The sequence below is a fragment of the Myotis daubentonii genome, chromosome 4 (assembly GCF_963259705.1).
Source record: "Myotis daubentonii chromosome 4, mMyoDau2.1, whole genome shotgun sequence".
Taxonomy (NCBI): Eukaryota; Metazoa; Chordata; class Mammalia; order Chiroptera; family Vespertilionidae; genus Myotis; species Myotis daubentonii.
Genome location: NC_081843.1, coordinates 34,331,449 through 34,354,616, shown reverse-complemented (window position 1 = coordinate 34,354,616; position 23,168 = coordinate 34,331,449). Strand labels below are relative to the sequence as shown.

Here is a 23,168-nt window from a genome sequence, read left to right as displayed (position 1 = left end):
AATGTGTCAGCTTGACCTCGGTGGAGAGGATTGGTTAACTCCAGACACAGCCCAGTGGTAAGCAGACAGGAGGCTCTCACTAACAGAATCTGTAACACCCCATCCTGGAGAGGAAGGAGGGCTTCCCAGGGGTCAGCCGGCAGACAGCTGCATCCTTTCTATAAATTAACCAGTACGCCTGGCCAATATTTACCCTTTCATGTTTTCACCTCATCAGATCCAAAAACCTCAAGGTGAGTTGGGGAACTGGAATCTTGTGAGGGAGGGTAACAGTTTAGCTCCTTAATTCACCTACCCCAGGGGAGGGCATTACCTTGACAGTTTGGATCTACAGTAGACGAGCCCCCTCACCGGTGAACCACCTTGGCCAGCTGCTTGACCTCGGAGACCAGGCCCAGGGCTGAGGCCCTGGCCCTTCACCTTTGTAATTTCCTGGAGAATATGGGGCGGGGCCGTGAATCAGCACTAGCTCGGGCTGAAGCAGCCTTCGTCCCCACCAGGGGTCCCCAGCGGCCGCGGAATTACAGCCCATCCTCTCCCTGCGGTTGCGCGCTATGACCACTGGGAGATGTAGTGTTGACCGCCCCTTTGTCCTTGATCTCTCCAATGTATCACCTCACCAGTGGATGAACTACAACTCCCAGGGGCCCAGGCGCCGGGGGCCTGGTAGGGCGGGGGCCTGAGGGGGGAGGCGGGGAGGCATCTGGAGAAGCTGGGGCGCTGGAACCGGGGTGCAGTGAAGAACCGCGGGTGTTGAGAGGCAGAGAGGAAGGAAGGGACACCCTAAAGGCGGCGGCGAGCTGATTTGGGGAGGGGAAGCCCGAGAAGCGGAAGAGCTGGGGCGGAGCCTGGCGGCGTGCGTGAGTGGGCGGGCCCTGTGCGTCACGCGGCGTGGGCGGGACCGCAGGGGGTTGTCCGTCCGCGGCACGCACTGCAGTCGCAGCCGCTTCACGCCCGTTCCCGCGGTTGCAACTCGAGCTGCAGCCTTCGCGCCGCCTTCATCCCCTCAGTCACCCGCTGCGTGGTCGGCCCCTCCGGCACACGGCTCCAGCCGCGCCGAAGCCGCCTTCTGAGCCCTCAGGCCTCCCCGGTTTTCTCGCCCGGCCCGACCCAGCCCGCGAAGATGGTGGATCGCGAGCAACTGGTGCAGAAAGCCCGGCTGGCCGAGCAGGCGGAGCGCTACGACGACATGGCCGCGGCCATGAAGAACGTGAGTTCCTCCTCCCCTCCCCCGCTTCGCCCCAACCCCTTCGCAGACGCGTGGACGACCCGTGGATTAGTCGCCTGTGGTGACTGCAGGGCCTTCTCGCTCGCTAAGCGGACAGGGGAGGGTCCCGATAGCGAATGTGGGGACCCGGATTGTGACGCGGCCTCTCCCAGAGTGTCCCCCAGGCCCGATGGCGCGGCCTTCTAGACCCTCCCCGGGCTAGGGCGGGGTTTGCGGGGCTGATCTCTCAAGTGGGGTCTCTGCCCCCCGCGTCTCCAGGGCTGCCGGGGGCCCCAGCGGGGGTCTTGCGCATCCTTTGTGCCCCACTTCCCCTCCTCCCAGCCTTGGCGTGGGGGCGGGGGACCGCATGGATGCGGTTCCTCTTTCTCTCCCTGGTGTCTGGGCGGCGCCTCTCGCGTTCACTCGGCTTGGCTCCGGGTTTCTTAACATCTTCCCCTCTTCCTCCCCCGCCCCTCCCGTCCTCCCGCTGCCCCTCCCGACAGATCCCGTAGAACCTCCCTAAGGGAAATGTAGGCTTCCCCGAAAACCCGGGCTCAGTGGTGCAGAATCGAAACCCTCCCCACGTTTTTCTTAACAAAAGCATCCTTCTCCGTTTCCCAAAGCAAAGCCCTCGTGCTGTTAGCAAGGGGGGCACGATTGTTCTCGACATGTCATCTCCATTTTTCCCGAATGTTTTGTATTGAAAACGGTAGGTATTGTCTTTAAAATAAAGGTTGTGAATTTATCTGACTGGTTCAATTTGTGACATATGCTGTTTGTTTTTTAAATACAGGCACACATCTGTTGAAATGCCTATTAAGTTGAAAAAAAAATATTCTCTCTAACCTGTTATTGCAAACAAAGCGGTGGTGGGAGGCAGTATCAAGTCATTCCAGAAGATTCTGCATTTGTCATATTGCAGAGAGCCTAGACTGGGTGGAGGCTGGGAGGAGTTACTTTAAATGGGAAAAAGTGTTTTTAAAAATTTTTTTGTTTTGTTAGAGAAATCTAAGGCTTGAGCAGGGAACACACAAGCTAGCACATCTTCATGCTAATGAAAAGGGAATACTGATCTCCAGTTGTCTGCAGATTGCTGCCTGTATTGCACCATTTTGTCAGTAACACTACGTTTATCTAATGGGCTGTCAACGAATTTGATATTAGAGGAGGGGGAAGGTATTGAGCATTATTAAATGAAACATGGAAAATTAACCCAATTAACGATTTAGGTCTCCCAATATCTTAATATTTAACTTCCTACCTTATGTAACAAAGATTTTAAAAATGCATCTTTAGTGTGAAGTGGATTTAGATGTGTAGCATGCATGTTAAAATCTTTTTAACAAAGCAGTATAAGTATTACAGATTACTAAATAACTACGAATTCACAAAAGATAAGCTGATGCCTTTATATTTAAGTCAGCTACATGAACAAAATTTTATTTCATTAAGCAAGACAGTTGGTTCTGAAAGTGGGAGGACCAATGAATTAATATATTGCCACAGTTGCTATCCTAAAACATTTTAAAGCTCAAATGACAAAAGTTGCATTTTTAATAATTATAAATATTGGAAATATATTGTTATTTAGACTCTTCTAATTTTTCCGTACTTCTAGTTTCACAGAAAAGCGAGTGACCTCCCACCTATATCCAAAGCAACCCAGTGATGTCACACAATGACACAGAGGCTGCAATGCACCTAAGGGCTGGTAGGGAGTATGCAAATGGCATTTGTCCAAGGTAATGCAGAAATTAGCAGATAAGCCAGGTGGAATTGAACACTTCATCTTCCTGCAGATGAGGATTAGTGCAAAAAATAATTTTATTTACCCTTACACATGCAGGTCAGTGACCTCTAGATAGGCCTATTCATTTTCCTATTTCTAGTTTTCTCATAAGAGTATATAAGACATTTGTATTTTTAAACATTCATCTCACCATTAAAATGGGACAGTGATGGAATAAAGATAGAAATTTTAAACAATATATTTTATGATCATAGAGTAGGAATGGGCTGTATACTTGGGTTTATTGCCTGTTATTAACTTGGCAGGTTTAAAAACCTTAACAAAATATGACTTCCTACTCGGTCATTTTCAGTAAATGTTAGGGAATATTATGTTACAAAACACTCGGTTGGGATTGGAAAAGTTTTCTTTTGCTATATTTATGCTTCTGCTCCTTGATGGAGTTGGAGGAAAAAACACTGTCAAATAAAGCAGACCTCTTTTCAAACCTGTTTACTGTGACTTTGATGAAGGAGGTTTACCTTGAACCTCATTTTCCTCATCTGTAAAATGGGTCAATACCTACTTGAAAAAGTTGTAAGGATTAAATAAAGGCAGTAGGTGCTCAAAATGGAAACTATTTATAAAACTTTGTGGTTTTGGGTGTGTTTGTTTTTTAATAAAAGTCATGGGGAATTTTGGAAAGTACTGGAAGATAAAAAAAATACTCAGTCCTACATGTTAGAGGGACTTATTTGCATTTAATGAAATTATTCTAGTAATAGCACTGTTGGGGTCTGTGCAGAGTGGTAGTTGTATGTGGATAACCAGGCTAGAAATAATATGCAGTATTTTGGAAAGGAAGAAAAAGGGAAATTTAGTCTTCTAAGACAAATGTGCAGTCTTGCATTTAAGAAGACAATGAACACCTAAATGTTTCCTACTGATAAGACAGTGCTGTCTTGTCCTTTGGATTTTAATGGCCGGGAAGTTAATGTTCTAAGTAGGCTACTAGTATTTGCCTGGGGTGGGTGTAGAGAAAAAGGTTCTGGGCTACTAATTTTAAGTCACTGGGTTAAGCAGTTTAACTCCTGTGTGTGGGTGGGGCATTGGTGACAAGAGGCTACCTTAGTTGTATTTTAAGTCTTCCTAGTAGAATTGATAGACTTTAAAATTCTTGCCATCTGAAATACTGTTTTTCCTATTAGCTCTTCCAGGAGGCTAGATCAATAGCCATTATCTCTAATGGAGTAATGACACCTCTGTGGACTCTTCAGAGGTGGAGTTCTGCCAGCCATTATTCTGAGTCATGTGGTTTCAATTGTTCTCTTCTTGGGAGTGGAAAGAATACAGATAACAGTTTGCTTTTTATGTGTTATCCTTCCCAATAACTGAAATGAATGTTAACTGCTTTTTGTAATTATTTAAAAATTATATTGAGATAATAATGTTGCTAAATGTACATCTTCATTAATCTTTTGGATTAATTAACTGCTGACCCTGGGGAGGATTTTATCCCTTAATACTTATTTATTTATTACACCAAACTCTAAATTATTTAAAAAAAAAAAAAAGTGGAGAAAATGACCTTGCATTTTAAAAAATTCTTTATTGTTTAAAGTATTACAAATGTCTCCTTTTTCCCCCATCGACCTTGCTTTTATTGAGGTAAAAGTCACATAACAAACGAATCATTTTCTTTTCAAATTTTCTTATTCATTGCTTTTTTAGAGAGAGGGGAAACCAGGGGTGAGTGGGGGGCTCTAACTAACTGAACTGTCTTGCCAGGGCACAAATTAACCATTTTCAAGTGTACAATTCAGTAGCATTTAGTATATTCACAATGTTGTATAACCATCATCTCTAGTTGAAAAAAAATGAGAAAATGTTATCTTTAAAAGTGATGATGGTCTGGCTGTCGCTGGCTGCATTTCGAAACATGACTGGTTCAGGAATGTGTCAGTAATGAAGTACAACAGCAAAGCCAGTGGTAATCAGTATCCCTTTGTCTTTGTTTTCTAACTTCTGAACCTTTTCAGCATAAATTTTAAAAAAATTACAGAGCTTAAAAACTTACCCAAATAAATAAGAAAATTTTACCTGAAATCAGAGTAAACTATTAACTTTGGAGATCATAGAAATTTTGCTGGTGTTGTTATGTCTCATTTTCCACCCCGAGGCTGACTTTGTTACAGATGATTTCCCTGTTGTGTGGTAGCAGCCCCCTAATGAACCTATGCATTACTGAGAGTGGTGAGCTGTTCAAACATGGGATTCCTAACCTGATGGGATTCCCATAAATAAGATGTTAAATGCAATGGCTAGATGATTCTAAACCTGCCAGAAGCTTCTTCTCATCCCCATGTCACTAGCCCTAACCCTTTTATTTGGCAGGGCATTTTTCTGTATTTCTACCAGATTTCAAGGGATGTGAAAGAAAAGCAAAGACTACTTTATACGCTTAATAGTCAAGGGTGGGGGGGAATTACCACTATATAAAACACTATCTTTTGTCTTATTTTTTAAACGCTTTTTTTATTTTAATGTCACGAATTTATGAATTTGAATAGTTAAGTTACATGAAAAGTAATCAACAAAAATTCCCAAAAGAAAACTTTAATTTTTAAGATAAATGGTTAAATAACTGGTCTGGTCCCATGAATTTGCAGAAACAATAAAAATTGTAAATCTTAAAGAGTTTGCATGAGTGTTTCTTCCTTCCTTTTGAAAGAACTGCTCAGCAGGTGTGGCTCAGTTGGTTGAACATCATCCCATGCACCAAGAGGTTGCCAGTTCTGTTCCAGTCAGGGCACATGCCCGGGTTTGGGGCTTGATCTCCGGTAGGGGGCATATATTAGGCTGCTTATCCATGTTTCTATCTCTTTCTCCCCCCCCCCCCCTCAAATCAATAAATATATCTTTTTTTAAAAAAATAAATGAACTGCTTAAGTCTAAACTAAATTTTCATCAGCATTTCACTTGTAAGGATGTGTCCCAAAGCGGTAGCTTTTTCTTTACCTTGAGTTGAATACTCTTAATGTGCCACAAAGCTTTAGTTGGGTTGTGAACAGGTAAATAGAAATGAGTGTTCTTACATAGATTTTATTTTTTAATAAATCTTTATTGAAAGTATTACATATGTCCCTTTTTTTCCCATTGCCCTCTCCTATCCCCTTCCCCCCAAGCCTTCACCACCCTATTGTCTGTGTTTATGGGTTATGCATATACTCATGAATTCATTGGTTGGTTCCCCCTCCACCCTCCCCCATTACATAGATATTTAAAAAATTTTATTTTTCAATTACAGCTTACATTTAATATTTTATATTAGTTTTAGGTACACAGCATAGTGGTTAGACAGTCATATACTTAACAGAGTGTTCCCCCAACGTTTCTAGTACCCACCTGGCACCATATATAGTTACTACAATATTGACTATATTTTCTATGCTGTATTTTACATCATGACATACATTGATTTTTAACATGACATTTAAAACATTTCCAAATAAACTCCGGTCTTATTTTCTTTGGAATTGCATCATATTTTTTGGAGAGATCCAAAGCCAGACTTAGTGAGTAGAGCCTAGGTGTAGTGTCCTTAATAATTCTGTTACTATAACAGGGTGTCAGAGCTGGGAATATGACAGTGACAGCAATGGGCAGCTGAATATGTAATGACAGTAGTAGCTCAAGAGGAATCCCTTATCCACCCTCCCCCACAGCTGAGTGAAGAGCAGCTGCAGTGTATAGAGAAGTGAGAGAAGACTAAGAGGTAAGGAGAGGAAGGCTTTTATGCCCCCGTTGCCCTCTCCCACCAGGTTTGCTTTGGAAGATCATTGAAATTTCTTTAGCTTTCTGAAAGGAATTATGGCATATTTAAATAGCCTCCATCTAGGAAACAAAGTTGCCTAAGGTGCCAGTACTTTAAAGATGCAGAGATAAGCTTAAATTTTTTTTATTTTTAAACTGAATTGTTTCACTGTGGTACCATTCATTTCAGTATAATGCTCCTTCTGTAGCAGTTTAACATGAAATAGTGAATGAGTATGTCTTTGTAGTGGAGGTCCAGCATGAATAGTAGCTAGGCAAACAATCCCATACTCCCTGCAGTACGCTTGTACATTAGGCCTGCCCGGTATGGGTACACTGTGGGGATGGTTGTTATTTCCAAATCATACTTCAGTTTTCACGTATGAACTACATCTGGTCTTTTCTAACTACATTTGTATAGAAATAAAAACTCTCAAGTTTAGACACTAGAATTTTTTTCTTCTAGGCTGAAAATGACAGTCCAGAAGGGCAAGGGGAACTAACAGGATAGGAGAGGAACAATAGTAAAGAGCATTCTGAGGCAAGCAAAGCAAGTGAGCAGGGAAGGACTATTCTAGAATATCTTAAATTTTGGGATGCTGTGATTTTTCTAAGAGCCTGGTTTTTGGAAGGCTGTCATCAATGGGACTGACTACTGATGATTAAAATGTCTGGCATTTTAGGGTGCTAGAATGGGGGGAAAAGACAAGTATTATCACCATAATTCCCCATGGACAGATACTGCCATCATGTCTTTTTCTACAGGTTTAGGCTTGCTTTTGTACATTGTCTTTTTCCCTTAAGATTTCAAGGATATTTTCTTCTTCTGTCATTAGTATTTTCATTGGCTGAATAATTCTATAGGTGTGTCATAATTTAATTATTTTTTTGTTTAGCATTTAGACTGTCCAAATTTATAAATAAAACTTCCATGGCCTTCAGTCACCAAGCCGACACTCTATCCACTGAGCCAAACTGGCTAGGGCTATTTTGTTCTTTAGATTCCAGATATAAGTGGAATGAAGGGTCCTGGGTTCGATTCCAGACAAGGACACCTATCTTGGTTACAGGCTCCTGGCCGTGGTTGGTGGCATGCGTGAGGCAGCCAATCTGTGTGTTTCTCCTACATCGGTGTTTCTCTCTGTCTCTCCCTCTCCCTTCCACTGTCTCTAAAAATCAATGGAAAAAATATCCTCAGGTGAGGATTTAAAAAAATAAAAATAGTGTACTAAAAAAAAAAACTTCCATGAATATCTTTGTGACTAAAGCTCCCAAACAGTTCAGATATTAGGACAGAGACCCAAAAGAATTGCTGAAAGAATAGCTAAGAATTTTTAAGGATCTTGAAACCATCACTAGTACTAGGTATGATCTCTTAAAAGCTTTGAAAAAAAATGTAATTGTTGGAGTAGGTATTATACACACATGGTTCAAAATTCAAGGATGCCCTACCGCTCTATCAGTAGAAATAAAAGGTTCAAATGGGTGAAAGCTTGACTGCTAGCTTATTTGTGGCCAGTCTCCCTTTTTCTGCTTTCTGGTGATTAGAATTATTGCCTTAAAAAACTAATATGGAGCCCTGGGTAGTGTGGCTCAGTTGGTTGGAGCATCTAGTACAGTGGTTCTCAACCTTGGTTGCACATTAGAATCACCTGGGAATCTTTTTAAATTCCCCATCGAGGATGAGGCCCAGAAATCAGGATTTAAAAAAGATTCCCAGGTGATTCTAATGTGCAGCCAAGGTTGAGAACCACTGATCTAGTACATCAGTCAGGGCACATGCCCAGGTTTCAGGTTCAATCCCTTGTGTGCCGGAGGCAACTGATCTATGTCCTGTCCTTCCCCCTCCCCCCATCAATAAAAATTTTAAGGAAAAAACAACTAATGTAGAAACTTTAAAGTATATACAAAATAAAGTGAATTGGTATAATATGCTTTCATATAACCAGGTTCATTATTTGTCAGCACATTGGCCAATACTGTACCTACATACTTTCCTAACTCTTGCAGCCCATTTGGGATTTGCCATCTTGGAACATGGCTTTTTATCAAACTAAAATTACTCCTATTTGCCACACATGCTCAGATTACCAGCAAGATTTCTACATTCAGATTTGGCAACTGAAAAGTATAGTTTCTTGCTTGAAGCATTTAATCCAGATGGCAGATAATTTAATTTTTCCTTGATTTTTAAGAAGAGTGCTTCCTTCAGTTGACATCCAAGTGCTCCTTACCCTCAGCTTTTACTCTCAAGAGGGGTTGGTTGAAAGGCTGGGTGGGTCACTAACTGTGTTAATCTTGAGGAAAAATACTTCGTTTCTCTGTATCACGTATAATGTCCCACTGTATGTAGTTGTGCAAAGATCATAGGACTTGGTGGTGTCAGAAAAACTCAGGTGCTCATCTAGCTTTCCTCTCATCTCAGACCTTGGGTGTGGCCTTGAATATGTCATGGAAGTTTCATGACTCTTCTAGAATGTCCCTCTTGCTGGAATGTTTTTCCCTTCTGTAGTTTTTATCCAGGGTGACTGCTGTTGGTTTTTAAAAACACAGCTAAAGTTGTTACTTTCTAATTAAAATATTCCCTAACTTTTCAGGAATAGTTTTGCTACCTTAAGAATACCTCTGTGACTGATATTCTAATGTGAATAAGCGTGCGTTTCCTCCTCGGGGAGTTTGCATCAGCACAATGTGGTGCAGAGCGACACACATGCAGGATGCTCAATGAATGCTTGATGAATTACCTGCTAAGGAGTAGCTTTTAAGTATTTTCCTTGCCATCAGACTCAGCATAGGCTCACTGGTGACTATGGTTTATTACAGTGGAAAGATACAAAGCTAGATTGGCCCTGGGAAAAAATGTTTAGGGTGAAGATCAGAGTAAATCAGGCGCAAGCTTTCAAGGGTTCTCAGCGTCACACAGGAAGGACATGTCTGAAATGTATAACGAGGAAACTTTTTTTTTTTTGTTAATCCTTACCTGAGGGTATTTTTTCCATTGATTTTCAGAGAGAGATGAGAGAGACACATTGATTGACTCCCACACATTCCCCAAGCAGGGCTATGAATCGAACCTTCAACCCAGGTTCATACCCTTGATTGGGACTTGAACCCACAACTCTTTGGTGCACAGGGATAGAGCCTGCAACCTGGCTATGTGCCCTGACTGGGAATCAAACCATGACCTCCTGGTTCATTGGTCGCCGCTCAACCCCTGAGCCACAGAGGCTGGGCCCAAGGAAACTCTTGAGACTCAGTGCCCAACAGTTGTATTGGGGCTGGTCACATAGGCACTCTCTGCCCATCACATAGCAAACTTTGAGACTTCTAGAAGGAAAACAGGTGTTTAAAGTAAATCACATTATTTGCACAGTTTAGGGACAGTGAGCCATTCTTATCGGGAATGGTGGGAACTCTTCTAAAATCCAAGTTCTCAGATGCCAGCCAAAGGTCAGTTTTGCAAGTAGACTTTTCTAAAGATAGCAGTCTTGAGCCTATCTTGTTTACTCTTTTCTGCACAGAAAAGTTTAAGGTATTTTACTCATATGAGTAAACAGGTCATCTCCAGACTACATGATTAATTGTATTCAAGCAGAACAGTCACATTTATTTACAATGGTTATTTCACTGCCCACACAGTATATAGACACCATGTTCATTACATACACACTGTCATGTCATCTTATTTCTTCTGTTTTTAGTATGGGGTGTTCATATGTAGTAGTCACTGCATTTACCTTTTTCATGGCTTCTTGGCCCTTTCAGGTGATAGTATTCCAAACCTAGGAGGACAAAAAAATGCATGAAGGGGCCATATATTATACCTAGTGTCTAATAGCTTTTTTGTTTTGTTTTTAAACTCACTAAAGAGTTTTAGGTTCACAGTGAAGTTGAGTGGAAAGTGGAGCTCTCATAGACCCTCACAGCCTCCCCCCTTCAGCATCCAAGTGGTACATTTACAGTCAGTGTGCCTACGTGACATGTCATTATCACCTCAGAGTCCATAGTTTACATTAGGGTTCACTCAGCGGTGTCCATTCTATGGATTTTTACAAGTTTATAATGACATGTGTCATACAGAATAGTTTCACTGCCCTACAAGTCCTTTTTTCTCCTATCTTATTTTTTGAATGTTAACTTCAGTTCTTTGTGGAGATTTTCAGCTTGCTTAAATGTGTTTTATGTTTATCACCATAACTGCTATTTTGTAGCATCTACACTAGATTCTGCAAGATATAGAAATACATTTTAAATGTAGTAAGTTAATTTAAGAAGATTAAACATTTAAAGTTCTATTTGTTATGGTTTAAGGTGTTCTTGATGTGATGGGTAAGTTGAATTTGTGAATGACTTAGTGCTTTAAGACTTAAGGTCTGAAAGCCATCTAAACACCTTTCCATAATCTCAGGGGTTGTTAATCTTAGAAAAGAGTTCTCTCCTCAATTCTTAGGGAAGAACAGTTGACACTAATTAACTAATGTCTAATTCCTTCGTTTCTGGGATTTAGGGAGTTATATTTCTTAAACTGTTGGTGAGAATAACAGATTTCTCTAGCCTTTTTATTCATAGCTCTTTTTAAAATATATATATTTTTATTGATTTCAGAGAGGAAGAGAGAGGAGAGAGAAACATCAATGATGAGAGAGGATCATTGACAGGCTGCCCCCTGCATGCCCCACATTGGATACTGAGCCTGCAATCCGAACATGTGCCCTGATGGGGAATCGAACTGGGATCTCCTGATTCGTAGGTCAACGCTCAAATACTGAGTTACGCGGGCCGGGCTACTCATAGCTCTTTATCTTCAACTCACTAAAAGAACTTTGAACTTTAGCTACTATTGTAAGAGTTGAGAAGAGAGGAGCCTCAATTTTGTTTTTAAGCAGAACATACAATACTGCAACATACAAGCTTTCCACATTTTCCAATACCCATGACAGTAAATTTGGAGACCATTATTTGTAAATGCTGCATTCTTATAAACAGTTCAGTAACTGTTTTGAAAAACATTACTTCCCTTCCCAAATGATGTATAACTCACGAATTCCCACATTGAATAGTTTTTAGACACGGGGAATTTTTTTGTCCTTTTAAAAAATTAACTATTATCTTTTGATTGTTAAAAGTAGTATAGTTGTGATCTTTATTTTAATGTAAAAGTCATTCTCATACAAGTCATTTTGAACTTAAGGATTTTTCAAAATTCTGACTTAAGGTTTTTAGAGAAACCTTGCTTTCCTTTGAACAGACTTTTTAGAGTTAAAGGCTGTTGCCTCTGATTCAATTTCTCAGTGGCAGAGAACATCTGAGTATGTTCCAAATGTGGTTGAGTTACTGTATCTAAAGGTGATACTGTTATTTCATAATCTCCATGTTCCAGTTTGTCTGAGGCAACTAGACAAACTTTACATGTGCACAAATTGCTACCTTTGGATTCTGCAACCAAACTTTATTTTCAGTATGAGAGCTAATGGTATATAGCATACTGGTGAGGTAATTTGAGCTTTAAATAGTTGCTAGCTCTTGAAATAAGGGTAGCATGATTTAGGGGAAAGGCCAGGACTCTGTCTCCAAGGCCAGGCAGGACTCTGTCTCTGGCTCCTTGCATGGAAGACATTTATCAGTTTGCACTATAGACAGTTAGTCTTCTGTATCTGCACATTCAGTGAATATAGGCTAGAGTCCTGTGATATGTTGGCCCAAGGCCTACAGAAAGCCAGTCTGGGGAATTTTTTTAGATATATGATACTAAAGTTTATGGAAAGAAAGTCGTGTAAGGTAGATAAGGAAGTTTCAGCTTAGAATAGAGCACAGGATAAAAAGGAGAAGAGATACTTGATATAAGAAGATAAGTTTGGAGATTAAGAAATTTAGGGGCTTCCTAGGTGAGAATTAAAATGAAGGAAAATTGCCCTAACCTTGGCCTGTGGACTGAAAGGTCCCAGGTTCGATTCCAGTCAAGGGCATGTACCTTGGTTGCAGGCACATCCCCAGTGGGAGGTGTGTAGGAGGCAGTTGATTGATGTTTCTAACTCTCTATCCCTCTCCCTTCCTCTCTGTAAAAAAAAAAAAAAGTTAATAAAATATATTTTTAAAAAACGATTTAAAATGAAGGAAAATTATTCAAGTTATTCTCAAAAGTAATTGCTCACATCTCTATAGCACTTGACTGTGTCAAGAGCAGTTTATATCCTTCATCTGATATACCCTTACAATAACCTTATGAAACAGGCAGAGGCCTCTGTTTTACAGATAAGCAGACTAAGGTCACTTAGTAAATGGTGAGACTGGGAAAACTCCAGTCTTCTGGGATATTGGAACATACATATCAGAAATCAACAGGAATGGCAATGGCCGGAGGCTAAGAATAGTGTCTCCAAAGCCTAGAATATATAAAGAACTGGATGTGAGATGACAAGCCTCCTTATTCAGGAGAAGGGGTGTTTCTGTAAGGGGATGTGGTAGGGGATCATGGAGCAGAAAGCACCTCTGTCCTGGTTTCCTTCTGCTTTGAAGTCCAGTATACCAAACCCAGTCTCCCACTCTGTGGTCTGTAGCACTTAGGTCATGTCTGGTAGAGGTACTGGTGTTCTCTAGCATTATAATGGAGAATTAGTAATGCATAGTAAGAGGTTAACATAAAAATAATCAGTTTAGTAAATATTTGTATATTGCTGGATATTGTGAAAATTAGCAAAGCATGATTCATTTAAAGGATGAGTTACAATAAACTAATAAAAATGATTTGGTTTACATTTTGATTTAATTATTTTTGAGAGATACTGTTTAAAAATTTTTTAAATATGTTTTTATTGATTTCAGGGAGAGGAAGGGAGAGGAAGAGAAGGATAGACACAACATCAGTGATGAGAGAGAATCATTGATTGGCTGCCTCCTGCATGCCTCCTACTGGGAATCATCGCCTGCAACTTGGGCATGTGCCCTGACCGGGAATCGAACCGTGACTTCCTGGTTCATGGGTCTGCACTCAACCACTAAGCCACACCAGCTGGGCCTGAGAGATGCTATTTAAATTACACAACAAGTTTCAATAAGCTTAGCCCTTCCCCACCCCACCCCCTTTATAAAGGTGTAAATGATTCATTCATAGAAAACAAGTCTCTTGGCATCCCAGCAGAACCTCCTCCCCTCCATAGTTTAACAGATCTTTTGGATTATATCCACCCTACCCTTCACATCTGTAAGTAATAAGTTGTTGTATAAATGCTATGGTTGAGCTACACAGGAAACAGTGAGGCCTCTAGAGAGTGGCCAGTTTTAACTGGAGGTGGAAGGAGAGAGGGGGAAGATTTCGTAGGGGACATTAGTATAAACTTGGTTCTTAATAATTGTGTAAGTATTTTCCAGACAGGAACACTGGAAAATAGTCTAGGCAGGGGCAGAAGTATGAAGTGTTTTGCAATTAATGTTACAGCTGGAGCACAGGCACATTAGAGGGTCAGGCAAGGGAGCCGCCTAATCTGCTGTAAAACTTAGGAAATAGTGAATGATCTGAGTTTCTTGATGTTGTGATTGACTTAGTATACACCAGTTTAGATATGATAGTTAACTAGACAAATAAAAATGTAACCTCATGCCCTAGCCGGTTTGGCTCAGTGGATAGAGTGTCAGTCAGCCTGTGGACTGAAAGGTCCTGGGTTTGATTCCGGTCAAGGGCACATGCCCAGGTAGTGGGCTCAATCCCCAGTGTGAGGCATGCAGGGGGCAGCCAATCAATGAATCTCTCTCATCATTGATGTTTCCATCTCTGTCCTCCTCTCCCTTCCTTTCTGAAATCAATAAAAATATATTTTAAAAAAAATGTAACCTCAGAATAGGAATAAAAAGTAAGACTTCTACCCCTGTAAAATTTTCTGTTTCATATGGTTGTCAGACACTTGATACTCTATCTATATGGATGGCTCTGATGTCACAGAAATCAAATTATATAAATTAAATGTAGTGTTAGTGATTTGATTTAATTTCTTTATTATATTAGTTTCAAGTGTACAACATAATGATTAGACATTTATGTAACGTGAAATTATCCAAAGTTAATAAATCTACTACCCACCTGACACCGTACATAGTTATTATAATAGTATTGACTATATTACCTATGCTGTACTTTACATCTTCATGAGTATTCTGTAACTACCAATTGGTGCATCTTAATCCCATCATCTTTTTCAGCCAGCCCTTTAATCTCCCTTCCATCTGACAACTATGTACTATAGTTATTTCCACTTTATTATTCATAATTTTGTTCTCTTTTTCTTAAGTCTTAAACATTTCTTGTAAGACTGTTTTGGTGGTGATGAACTCCTTCAGCTTTTTCTTGTCTGAGAAGCTCTTTATCTCTCCTTTGATTCTAAATGATAGCCTTGCTAGGTAGAGTAATCTTGGTTGTAGGTCGTTGGTTGCCATTACTTTGAATATTTCTGGCCAATCTTGTCTGGTCTACAAAGTTTCTGTTGAGAAATCAGCTGACAATCTTATGGGAGCTCCTTTGCACATAACTATCTGCTTTTCTTCTGGTACTTGTAAGACTTTCTTGTTGTCTTTGACCTTTGGTATTTTAATTACGATGTGTCTTGGTGTGGGCTTCTTTGGGTTCATCTTGTTTAGGACTCTCTGTACTTTCTGGTCTTATTTGTCTATTTCCTTTACCAGGTTAGGGAAGATTTCCTGTCATTATTTCTGCAAATAGGTTTATAATCCCTTGCTTTCTCTTCTCCTTCTGGTACCTGATTAATGTGGATTTTGTTACTTTTTCTTTTAATATATTTTTATTGATTTCCGAGAGGAAGGGGAAGGAGAGAGAGATAGAAACATCTGTGATGAGAGAGAATCATTGACCGGCTGCTTCCTGCATTCTCCACACTGGGAATTGAGCCCACAACCTGAGCATGTGCCGTTGACCGGAATCGAGACCAGGACCCCTCAGTCCACAGGCCGACCCTCTATCCACTGAGCCAAACCAGCTAGGGCAGATTTTGTTACTCTTGATATTGTTCCATAGGCCCCTTAAACTAGCCTCATTTTTTAAAAAAATTTCTGACTGGTTTTTATCTCTTTGTGTAAGTTTTCATGGAGTTTATTCTCCTAAGTTCCTTGAGCATCCTTATAACCATGTTTTGAACTCTATCTGGTAGATTGCTTGCCTCCATTTTGTTTAGTTATTTTTCTGGTGTTTTGTTTTGTTCTTTCAAAGTATTAGGTAGATCTGCTACATCTCCTAGTCTTGGTGGGGTGGCCTTATGTAGTAAGTGTCCTGTGAGACCCAGTCTCCCTGTTAACCTGAGCTGGGTGCTCCAGGGGTATCCCTTATGTAGGTTGTGTGTATCCTCCTATTGTAGTTGAGCCTTGATTGCAATTGGCAGGTTGGTGGGATTGACCCTCAGGCTAACTGGCTGTGAGGACTGGCCATGACTACAGCAGACAAGCTGTTTTATAAAAACTGACCCTACAGAGTGGATTTCGCCTTGGCAGGGCTCTGGTGCCTGCCAAGTTCACCCTTAGGGTGTGTCATTTTTGGAGCTAATTGGGTGGTTCTCTGGTATGGTCTGAAGCCAGCCAGGCATGTTGGTTCTGGGGGGGCTCTGGTATAGGCCAAATTCAGCTACTGCCTATGCCTGGCCTAGAGCCACCTGGTAGGCGCTACAGAATAATCTGTGGTTGGTAGCTTGGAGGTACCTGGAAGAGAGGCTATGCTATGAACCAAGGCTAGCTGCCACTAGAGCCAGGTGCCACTCAGCAGGAGATACAGGGCATGCTGAGGCCAACTACTGCTTGTTTGAGTTTATAGACCTTTGAGAGGTGTTTTTTTAAAAATCCTCACCCAAGGACAGAGGAAGGGCTGGGGCGGGGCGGATGGTGTGGAGAGAAAGAGAGATGCATCGATGTGAGAAACATTGATTGTTTGCCTTCTGCACATGCCCCAATCAGGGATTGAACCTGCAACCCAGGCATGTGCCCTGACTGGGCATCGAACTGGCCTACTTTGGTGCACAGAATGATGTTCAACTAACCGGCCACTCCAGCTGGGTGACCTTTGAGGGATTTTAAGACAGTCCAAAGCTTGAGCCAGGTCCAGTAGGAACAGTCTGTGAAAGAGGTTCAGGCTAGTGTATGAGGTCTCAAATAATCATCAGGGTGAGGCCAGCAAGTGATATTAGCTAGTTGGATGGAGACAGATTAGGTGCCCACCTGGGAAGGTGCAGCAAAAGAACAGTGGCACCTGCCAGCATTTTGTCCAGGCCAGAGCTGCTCCTCCATCCTATACCCTAAAGCCAGACAATTCATTTCCTTTCCATATGTCCTGGCGCTTTTGAGCTGCTGCCCCAGTACTGGAGTTCAGAGCGAGGGAGTGTGTTAGCGAGTAAGTCCATGCCAGACCTCTTAAGAGGAACATCTGGGACTCCAGTAGCCCTTCATCTCACCTCAACTAAATCCCCACTGATTCTTACAGCCATAGATTATGGGGCTGGGACCCCTTGCTTCTCAGGGAGACCTCTGCAGTTAAGATATCCCTCTGGCCCTAAATGGTTTGGCTCAGTGGATAGAGTGTCAGCCTGCGGACTGAAGGGTCCCAGGTTCGATTCTGGTCAAGGGCATGTACCTTGGTTGCGGGCACATCCCCAGTAGGAGGTGTGCAGGAGGCAGCTGATTGATATTTCTCTCTCATCAATGTTCTAACTCTCTATCCTTCTCCTTTCCTCTCTGTAAAAAAATCAATAAAATATATATTTTTTAAAAAGATATCCCTCTGGATTAGTTTTTAAATTTTATTTACTTATATATATTTTTAGAGAGAGAGTGGAAGAAACAGATAGAGAAACATCGATGTGAGAGAGACACATCTATTGGTTGCTTCCCGCGTGTGCCCTGAAGAGATTGAGCCTGCAACTGAAGTATGTGCCTTTGACCAGAATTAAACCCAGGATCATTTAGTCCATGGGCCGACTCTCTCTATGCACTGAGCCTAACCGGCTAGGGCTCCCTCTGGATTCTTAATATACGTTGTAATTTTGCCACAATTTAGGTTGTAATTTTGATGTGGTCATGGGAGGAGGTGAGCACCCAGAGTTCTCAATGTGCTATTGCTTTAGTTTTCTCAAGGCCATTAGTCTTTGGGATGATGAAGACCTTTTAGAAAGGCACATATTGAAAGAAGCATTAATTCCTATTGGCCACCTCAGTTCAAAAGTACTTTGTTCACCTCTCCACTCTTTTGTATTGCTAATTGTATTCAGTCAAACACTATAACAAATATGTGTTCCCCAAGTTTCTAAAATCTCAGTCCCATGTACCCAGTTTTGACTTTCTGAGGTTTATAATTCATGATCTTAACACAAGAGCAGAAAAGCCTCCTTCTTTCTCAAAAGTCTGTTTGAAGTTGACTCTATATTCTCAACCAATACTCAAAATATTCTCACCCAGAAGTTTAGCAGACAGGGCAATATTAGAAAGAAGCTGTTATTCTGTTCTTAAGAGAACAGAATCCTAATTTATAAAAACCCAGGGTCCATAACATCCAAAATGACCAAAGGCTCGACCGACTGGAAGTTAGTACTGGGTTGCCATGGCAACCCAGCACTGCCATTACTGTGGGCGCCCTGACCAAGCACTGACTGCCGAGGGTGCTGTGGATCAGGCCCGCCTCTCTGATCAGGCCCGTTGATAGGCCGGAGATGCTGACTGGCATAGAAACCGACCAATCAGAACCAAATGTGGGTGAAGTGTAAGGAGCCAATGGCTGCCTAGGAGGCGAAGCTTTTGACGCTGACTGGCATAGAAACCGACCAGTCAGAACCTAATCTGGGTGAACTACAAAGGCAGAACCTAAGGTGGGGGCTGAGGAGGGGTTTTAGGGGCAACAGCTGTTGGGTGTAAGGTGTAAGAAAGTGGTTCAATTTTTTAATGACCAGTTTGGCAGTATAGTGCATATAGCTGGCTATCAGTCCAGATACAGGGATTATGTATTTTTGTCTGCCAAGAGCATCTCCCGACAAAAAAGGTTCCCCTTCTCCCCCCCATTTAAGCAGTCCTATCCTATATAACCTGTACTAAAAGGGGTAATATGCTAATTAGACCAGGTCGACCAGCCATCTTCCGGACAAAGCCATGGTGGTGGGTCCAAGGCAGAGGCCGTTTGGGGTGATCAGGCCAGCAGGAGAGAGCAGTTGGGGGGTGAGATCAGGCCGCAGGGGAGGGCAGTTAGGGGTGATCAGGCAGGCAGGCAGAGGCAGTTAGGGGCAATCAGGCAAGCAGGCAGGTGAGCGGTTAGGAGCCAGTGGTCCCAAATTGCAAGAGGGCTGTCCAACTGCCGGTTTAGGCCCGACCCCACAGGGATCGGGCCTAAACCGGTGGTCAGACATCCCCCAAGGGGTCCCCGATTGGAGAGGGTGCAGCCTGGGCTGAAGGAACACACACACACACACACACACACACACACACACACACACACACCTTCCGTGCACGAATTTCGTGCACCGGGCCACTAGTGGTATATACGAGGTATATAAGCCACCTATACTAGAATTCCCTATGATTGGTGTGTATGTAATGTTACATGAAAGAACTGTTGACCTTTTGCAATTTAGATAAAAATTTGATTTGTCATCTAATAGCTAGACTTGACAGTTCTTCATGGAACAGCTATGTGATAAGTATGTGTCCTTTTATAGGTGTGGAGCAGAGATTCAGGCACCATTGACCCAGTTGCAATTTTTTTTTTTTTACTATTGCTCTTTCCACCTCCATCTCCCTTCCATATACCCATACAGCTTGATAACTTCTCTATTAATCATTTTAATCATCTGATGGATGTTTATGTTTTAGCTGTATATGGTTATGATTAACCCAACTGACATCTGTACCATAACTACTCTTTATTCTTTTCCTCTTAATAGGTGACAGAGCTGAATGAGCCACTATCCAATGAAGAAAGAAATCTTCTTTCTGTGGCCTACAAGAATGTAGTTGGGGCACGCCGTTCTTCCTGGAGGGTCATTAGTAGCATTGAGCAGAAGACTTCTGCAGATGGTAATGAGAAGAAGATAGAGATGGTCCGTGCTTATCGTGAAAAAATAGAGAAGGAGTTGGAAGCGGTATGTCAGGATGTGCTGAGCCTGCTAGATAACTACCTGATCAAGAATTGCAGTGAGACCCAATATGAGAGCAAAGTGTTTTACCTGAAGATGAAAGGGGACTATTACCGCTACTTGGCTGAAGTAGCCACTGGAGAGAAAAGGGCGACTGTTGTGGAATCATCTGAGAAGGCCTATAGCGAAGCCCATGAGATCAGCAAGGAGCACATGCAGCCTACTCACCCCATTAGATTAGGCCTGGCTCTTAACTACTCCGTTTTCTACTATGAGATCCAGAATGCCCCAGAGCAAGCATGCCACTTGGCCAAGACCGCCTTCGACGATGCCATTGCCGAGCTCGACACTCTCAATGAGGACTCCTACAAGGACTCCACTCTCATCATGCAGCTCCTTCGTGACAACCTAACGCTCTGGACAAGCGATCAGCAAGACGATGATGGCGGAGAAGGCAACAATTAAGGCCCCTCAGGTGGACTGGCAGCGCACGCTGATGCTACTACTGCAGTCTTTATTTTTTTCCCATGAGTTTGGGGGTCGGGTGGGGGAGGGAAAGGGAGGGATGACCTTCCTAGGGAGAAACCCACGACCTATCCTGTCTTTGATCGCCTCTTTGACATTTTTGCCAAAATACCACTAGTGGAAAGTCAGGCTAGCTGTGCTGGTATTGGAATAGCAGCCTCACACCGGCATATGGACTGTTCTGTAGATTAATGCAAGTGGAGCTGTCTATCTTTAATTTAACTTATTGCTAGATAATAGGATTTTAAAATGGAAAGAAAACTTCAGTGGAATGGCCCTCATTCAGTAAGTTCTGTGGTTCCAGTAAGGATTTTTATGTACATATGCTCTTGTCTTAAGTTTTGGGTACTTTCTATCTCATCTGTATTAGCTGTGCATTTTTTTCAGGGTGTACTCTACCAGACATGGAATAGTTTAAATCCCAAACTGACAGACTTGGAACATAAGGTATATTTATCCTTATGGTTTTTAGGCCTTGCTAGTTTTCTGAAGTCTCTGATTAGATGACAGTATTAACACTAAATTGCAGTTTACAGTATTTCTACATTACAGCCATATGTAACATCAAGCCATTGACTGTGTATTTTTCTTTGCTAGTTATTTTGGCTTTACATCCTTATTCAGCCATATCCAGGTTGGTTATCTCCTAGGCCAAAAAGGCTTGCCTGAGAAGCATCAAAGCTACTTTAGGTATTGGTTAATAGGTGCTTGGCAGGTGGCTGTGGGATTTTTATCTTTCTTTCCTCTTAAGTCCACCACAAAAGTTATTAATCACTTTAATAGAAACATTAAACACCACAAAAAATAGAGAAAATTCGGGTCTGTGTGTCATGTATTGCATTGATATTTCAGAGAAATCCTGATTTGTGAGCCGCCACAGCCCCTTCCTCAGGGTTACGCTGCCGGTTTGCTCTTCACTTGAGTCTTCCCCACTGTACCGTATGCTGACGCACTCAGTTGGGTTGGAAAGGTGTGGGTTGTAGAAGCTGGGTGGCCGTTTTTGAGAACGTTTGTGGTGCAGTGTGTGAAAATTCAGGTGCTAGAAGCTTACTGGTAGGAAAATCCAAAAGGAAGAGCTCTGTTCGTAAACACTCCGTCCGGTTCTGGGAGCCTTGTAAGTGTGTCAGTTTTTCCTCCCTGAAAACACTTTTCCCCCAATCAGTTGTTACAGGAACACAAACTAAAATCATTATCAGATAATAAATACTAAACTCCTATTTGACCAAAACTTTCTCGATATATTTTTTTCTCTTTAACAAAAACATGGACATCAGATTCATTTCTTGTGTAATCAGTGCATGTTTCAGAATTGAAGGAAACCACATTGCTATCCTCACAAATTTGTTTTCATTTAGCCTTAGGTTCTCCATTCTCATTTTGGATAAACCTGTCTGAAAACATGATCTGTTGCATGTGTATTCAGCCTTTTTTATTAAATCAGTAACTGAATTCCCAAGGTAGGTCATGACACCAGACTTGTTCCTTTGTTTTATTTAGGCAAGGAGAGGTATCAGTAATGATTGAGGAAAACTGACACTTGCTTTCGCTAATACCAAAATTGAGCTTACAATTACGAAATGAATACCTTTAACAGAATCCAGGTGACAGTGAAGATTGAATGGTGATGATACTCTGTAACATTGCACAGTTTATCCAGCATGACTTTCCTTAGAAGGTTCCCTTCCTATGCTAGAGTGAAAGTCCCAATTAACTGAATCCTACCAGAAGCTCTGTAAAAGCTCTTTTGCCCTTACAGGGCTCTAAAGTCAATGCCATGGAAGGGAAAAAGATTTGAGGGGGGAGGGTAGGTGGGGCTTTCCTTAATTTATCTTCATGTCCCGTGAGCAGTGTTGTGTCCTTGTAGCATTTGGAAATGATTTACTGGAATTACAAAACCTATATATTTTTTTAAATTTTCAGCTTTGGCTCTGGCTGCTTTTTAGAATAATGCAAGATAAAATCATACCTGAGGGCTAAAAATGAAGAGGAAATGGGAGACTTGATATTTAAGCAGCTTGAATGGTTTCTTTTCTTTTCTTTATTTTTAAAGAAATGCACTTGCCTATGATATTGTCTCTCCAGTGAAATGATTATTCCTCCATTACTCTATTGATACAATATTGTGCATGCTAGTGTTGTATTTCTATAAAGTAGCTTGAAATTTATTAACTTATACTATAGGTGTTATGTATTCCTATGACAAAAAATTAAGTCTTCAAATTTTTTAAAGTTTTTTTAATTTAAGTTTTCCTTTTGGGGGTAAAGTTTGCTCTACCAAATAGTGATTGTAACAAATTGATCTGTTTTGGATGTTGCTATAGTGACATGCAGTTATATATTTTGTTTTTTGGGGGGGGGCGGGGCAAAAGAAACACCAGTGTTAGCTTAATCTTAATGTCTGGTGTTCGTCATGGTGAAATTATAACTATTACAGTGTAGGAGAACAATGAATATGTTCTCTGAATGAGCCTTTGTGCTTTTTGTCATGTTATGCAGTGAACTATTTTTAAGGTCTAATCAGTGATTATTTTTCCAACTCCGTGTTTCTCTAAGGAATTATTTCACACACGGACCATTCTTAGCAGTTTTCCTCAGTGATGGAATATCATGAATGTGAGTCATTATGTAGCTGTCGTACATTGAGCAAATAAACTTACAGATCTGACATCAGTGCTGCATAGTTTTAAATTATTTAATGAGTTTAAATTTTCCTTTGCTTTTCAAGGTTTGATTGGAGTTGGTATCCTCTCTCTCCCCACTCAAAGAATGAGGTTGGATTCCGGGGAAA

The 23,168-nt window shown here is 41.5% G+C and overlaps 1 protein-coding gene across 1 annotated transcript; it reads left to right on the top strand.

Moving 5' to 3' along the window:
• Positions 1-899: 899 nt before the first annotated feature.
• YWHAG (tyrosine 3-monooxygenase/tryptophan 5-monooxygenase activation protein gamma) lies at positions 900-23,050 on the top strand. The gene is made up of 2 exons (XM_059693515.1): positions 900-1,210; positions 19,664-23,050. Exons 1-2 carry the CDS (start codon positions 1,124-1,126, stop codon positions 20,318-20,320), a joined length of 744 nt encoding a protein of 247 aa, XP_059549498.1. The 5' UTR covers positions 900-1,123; the 3' UTR covers positions 20,321-23,050.
• The last annotated feature ends 118 nt before the right edge of the window (positions 23,051-23,168 follow it).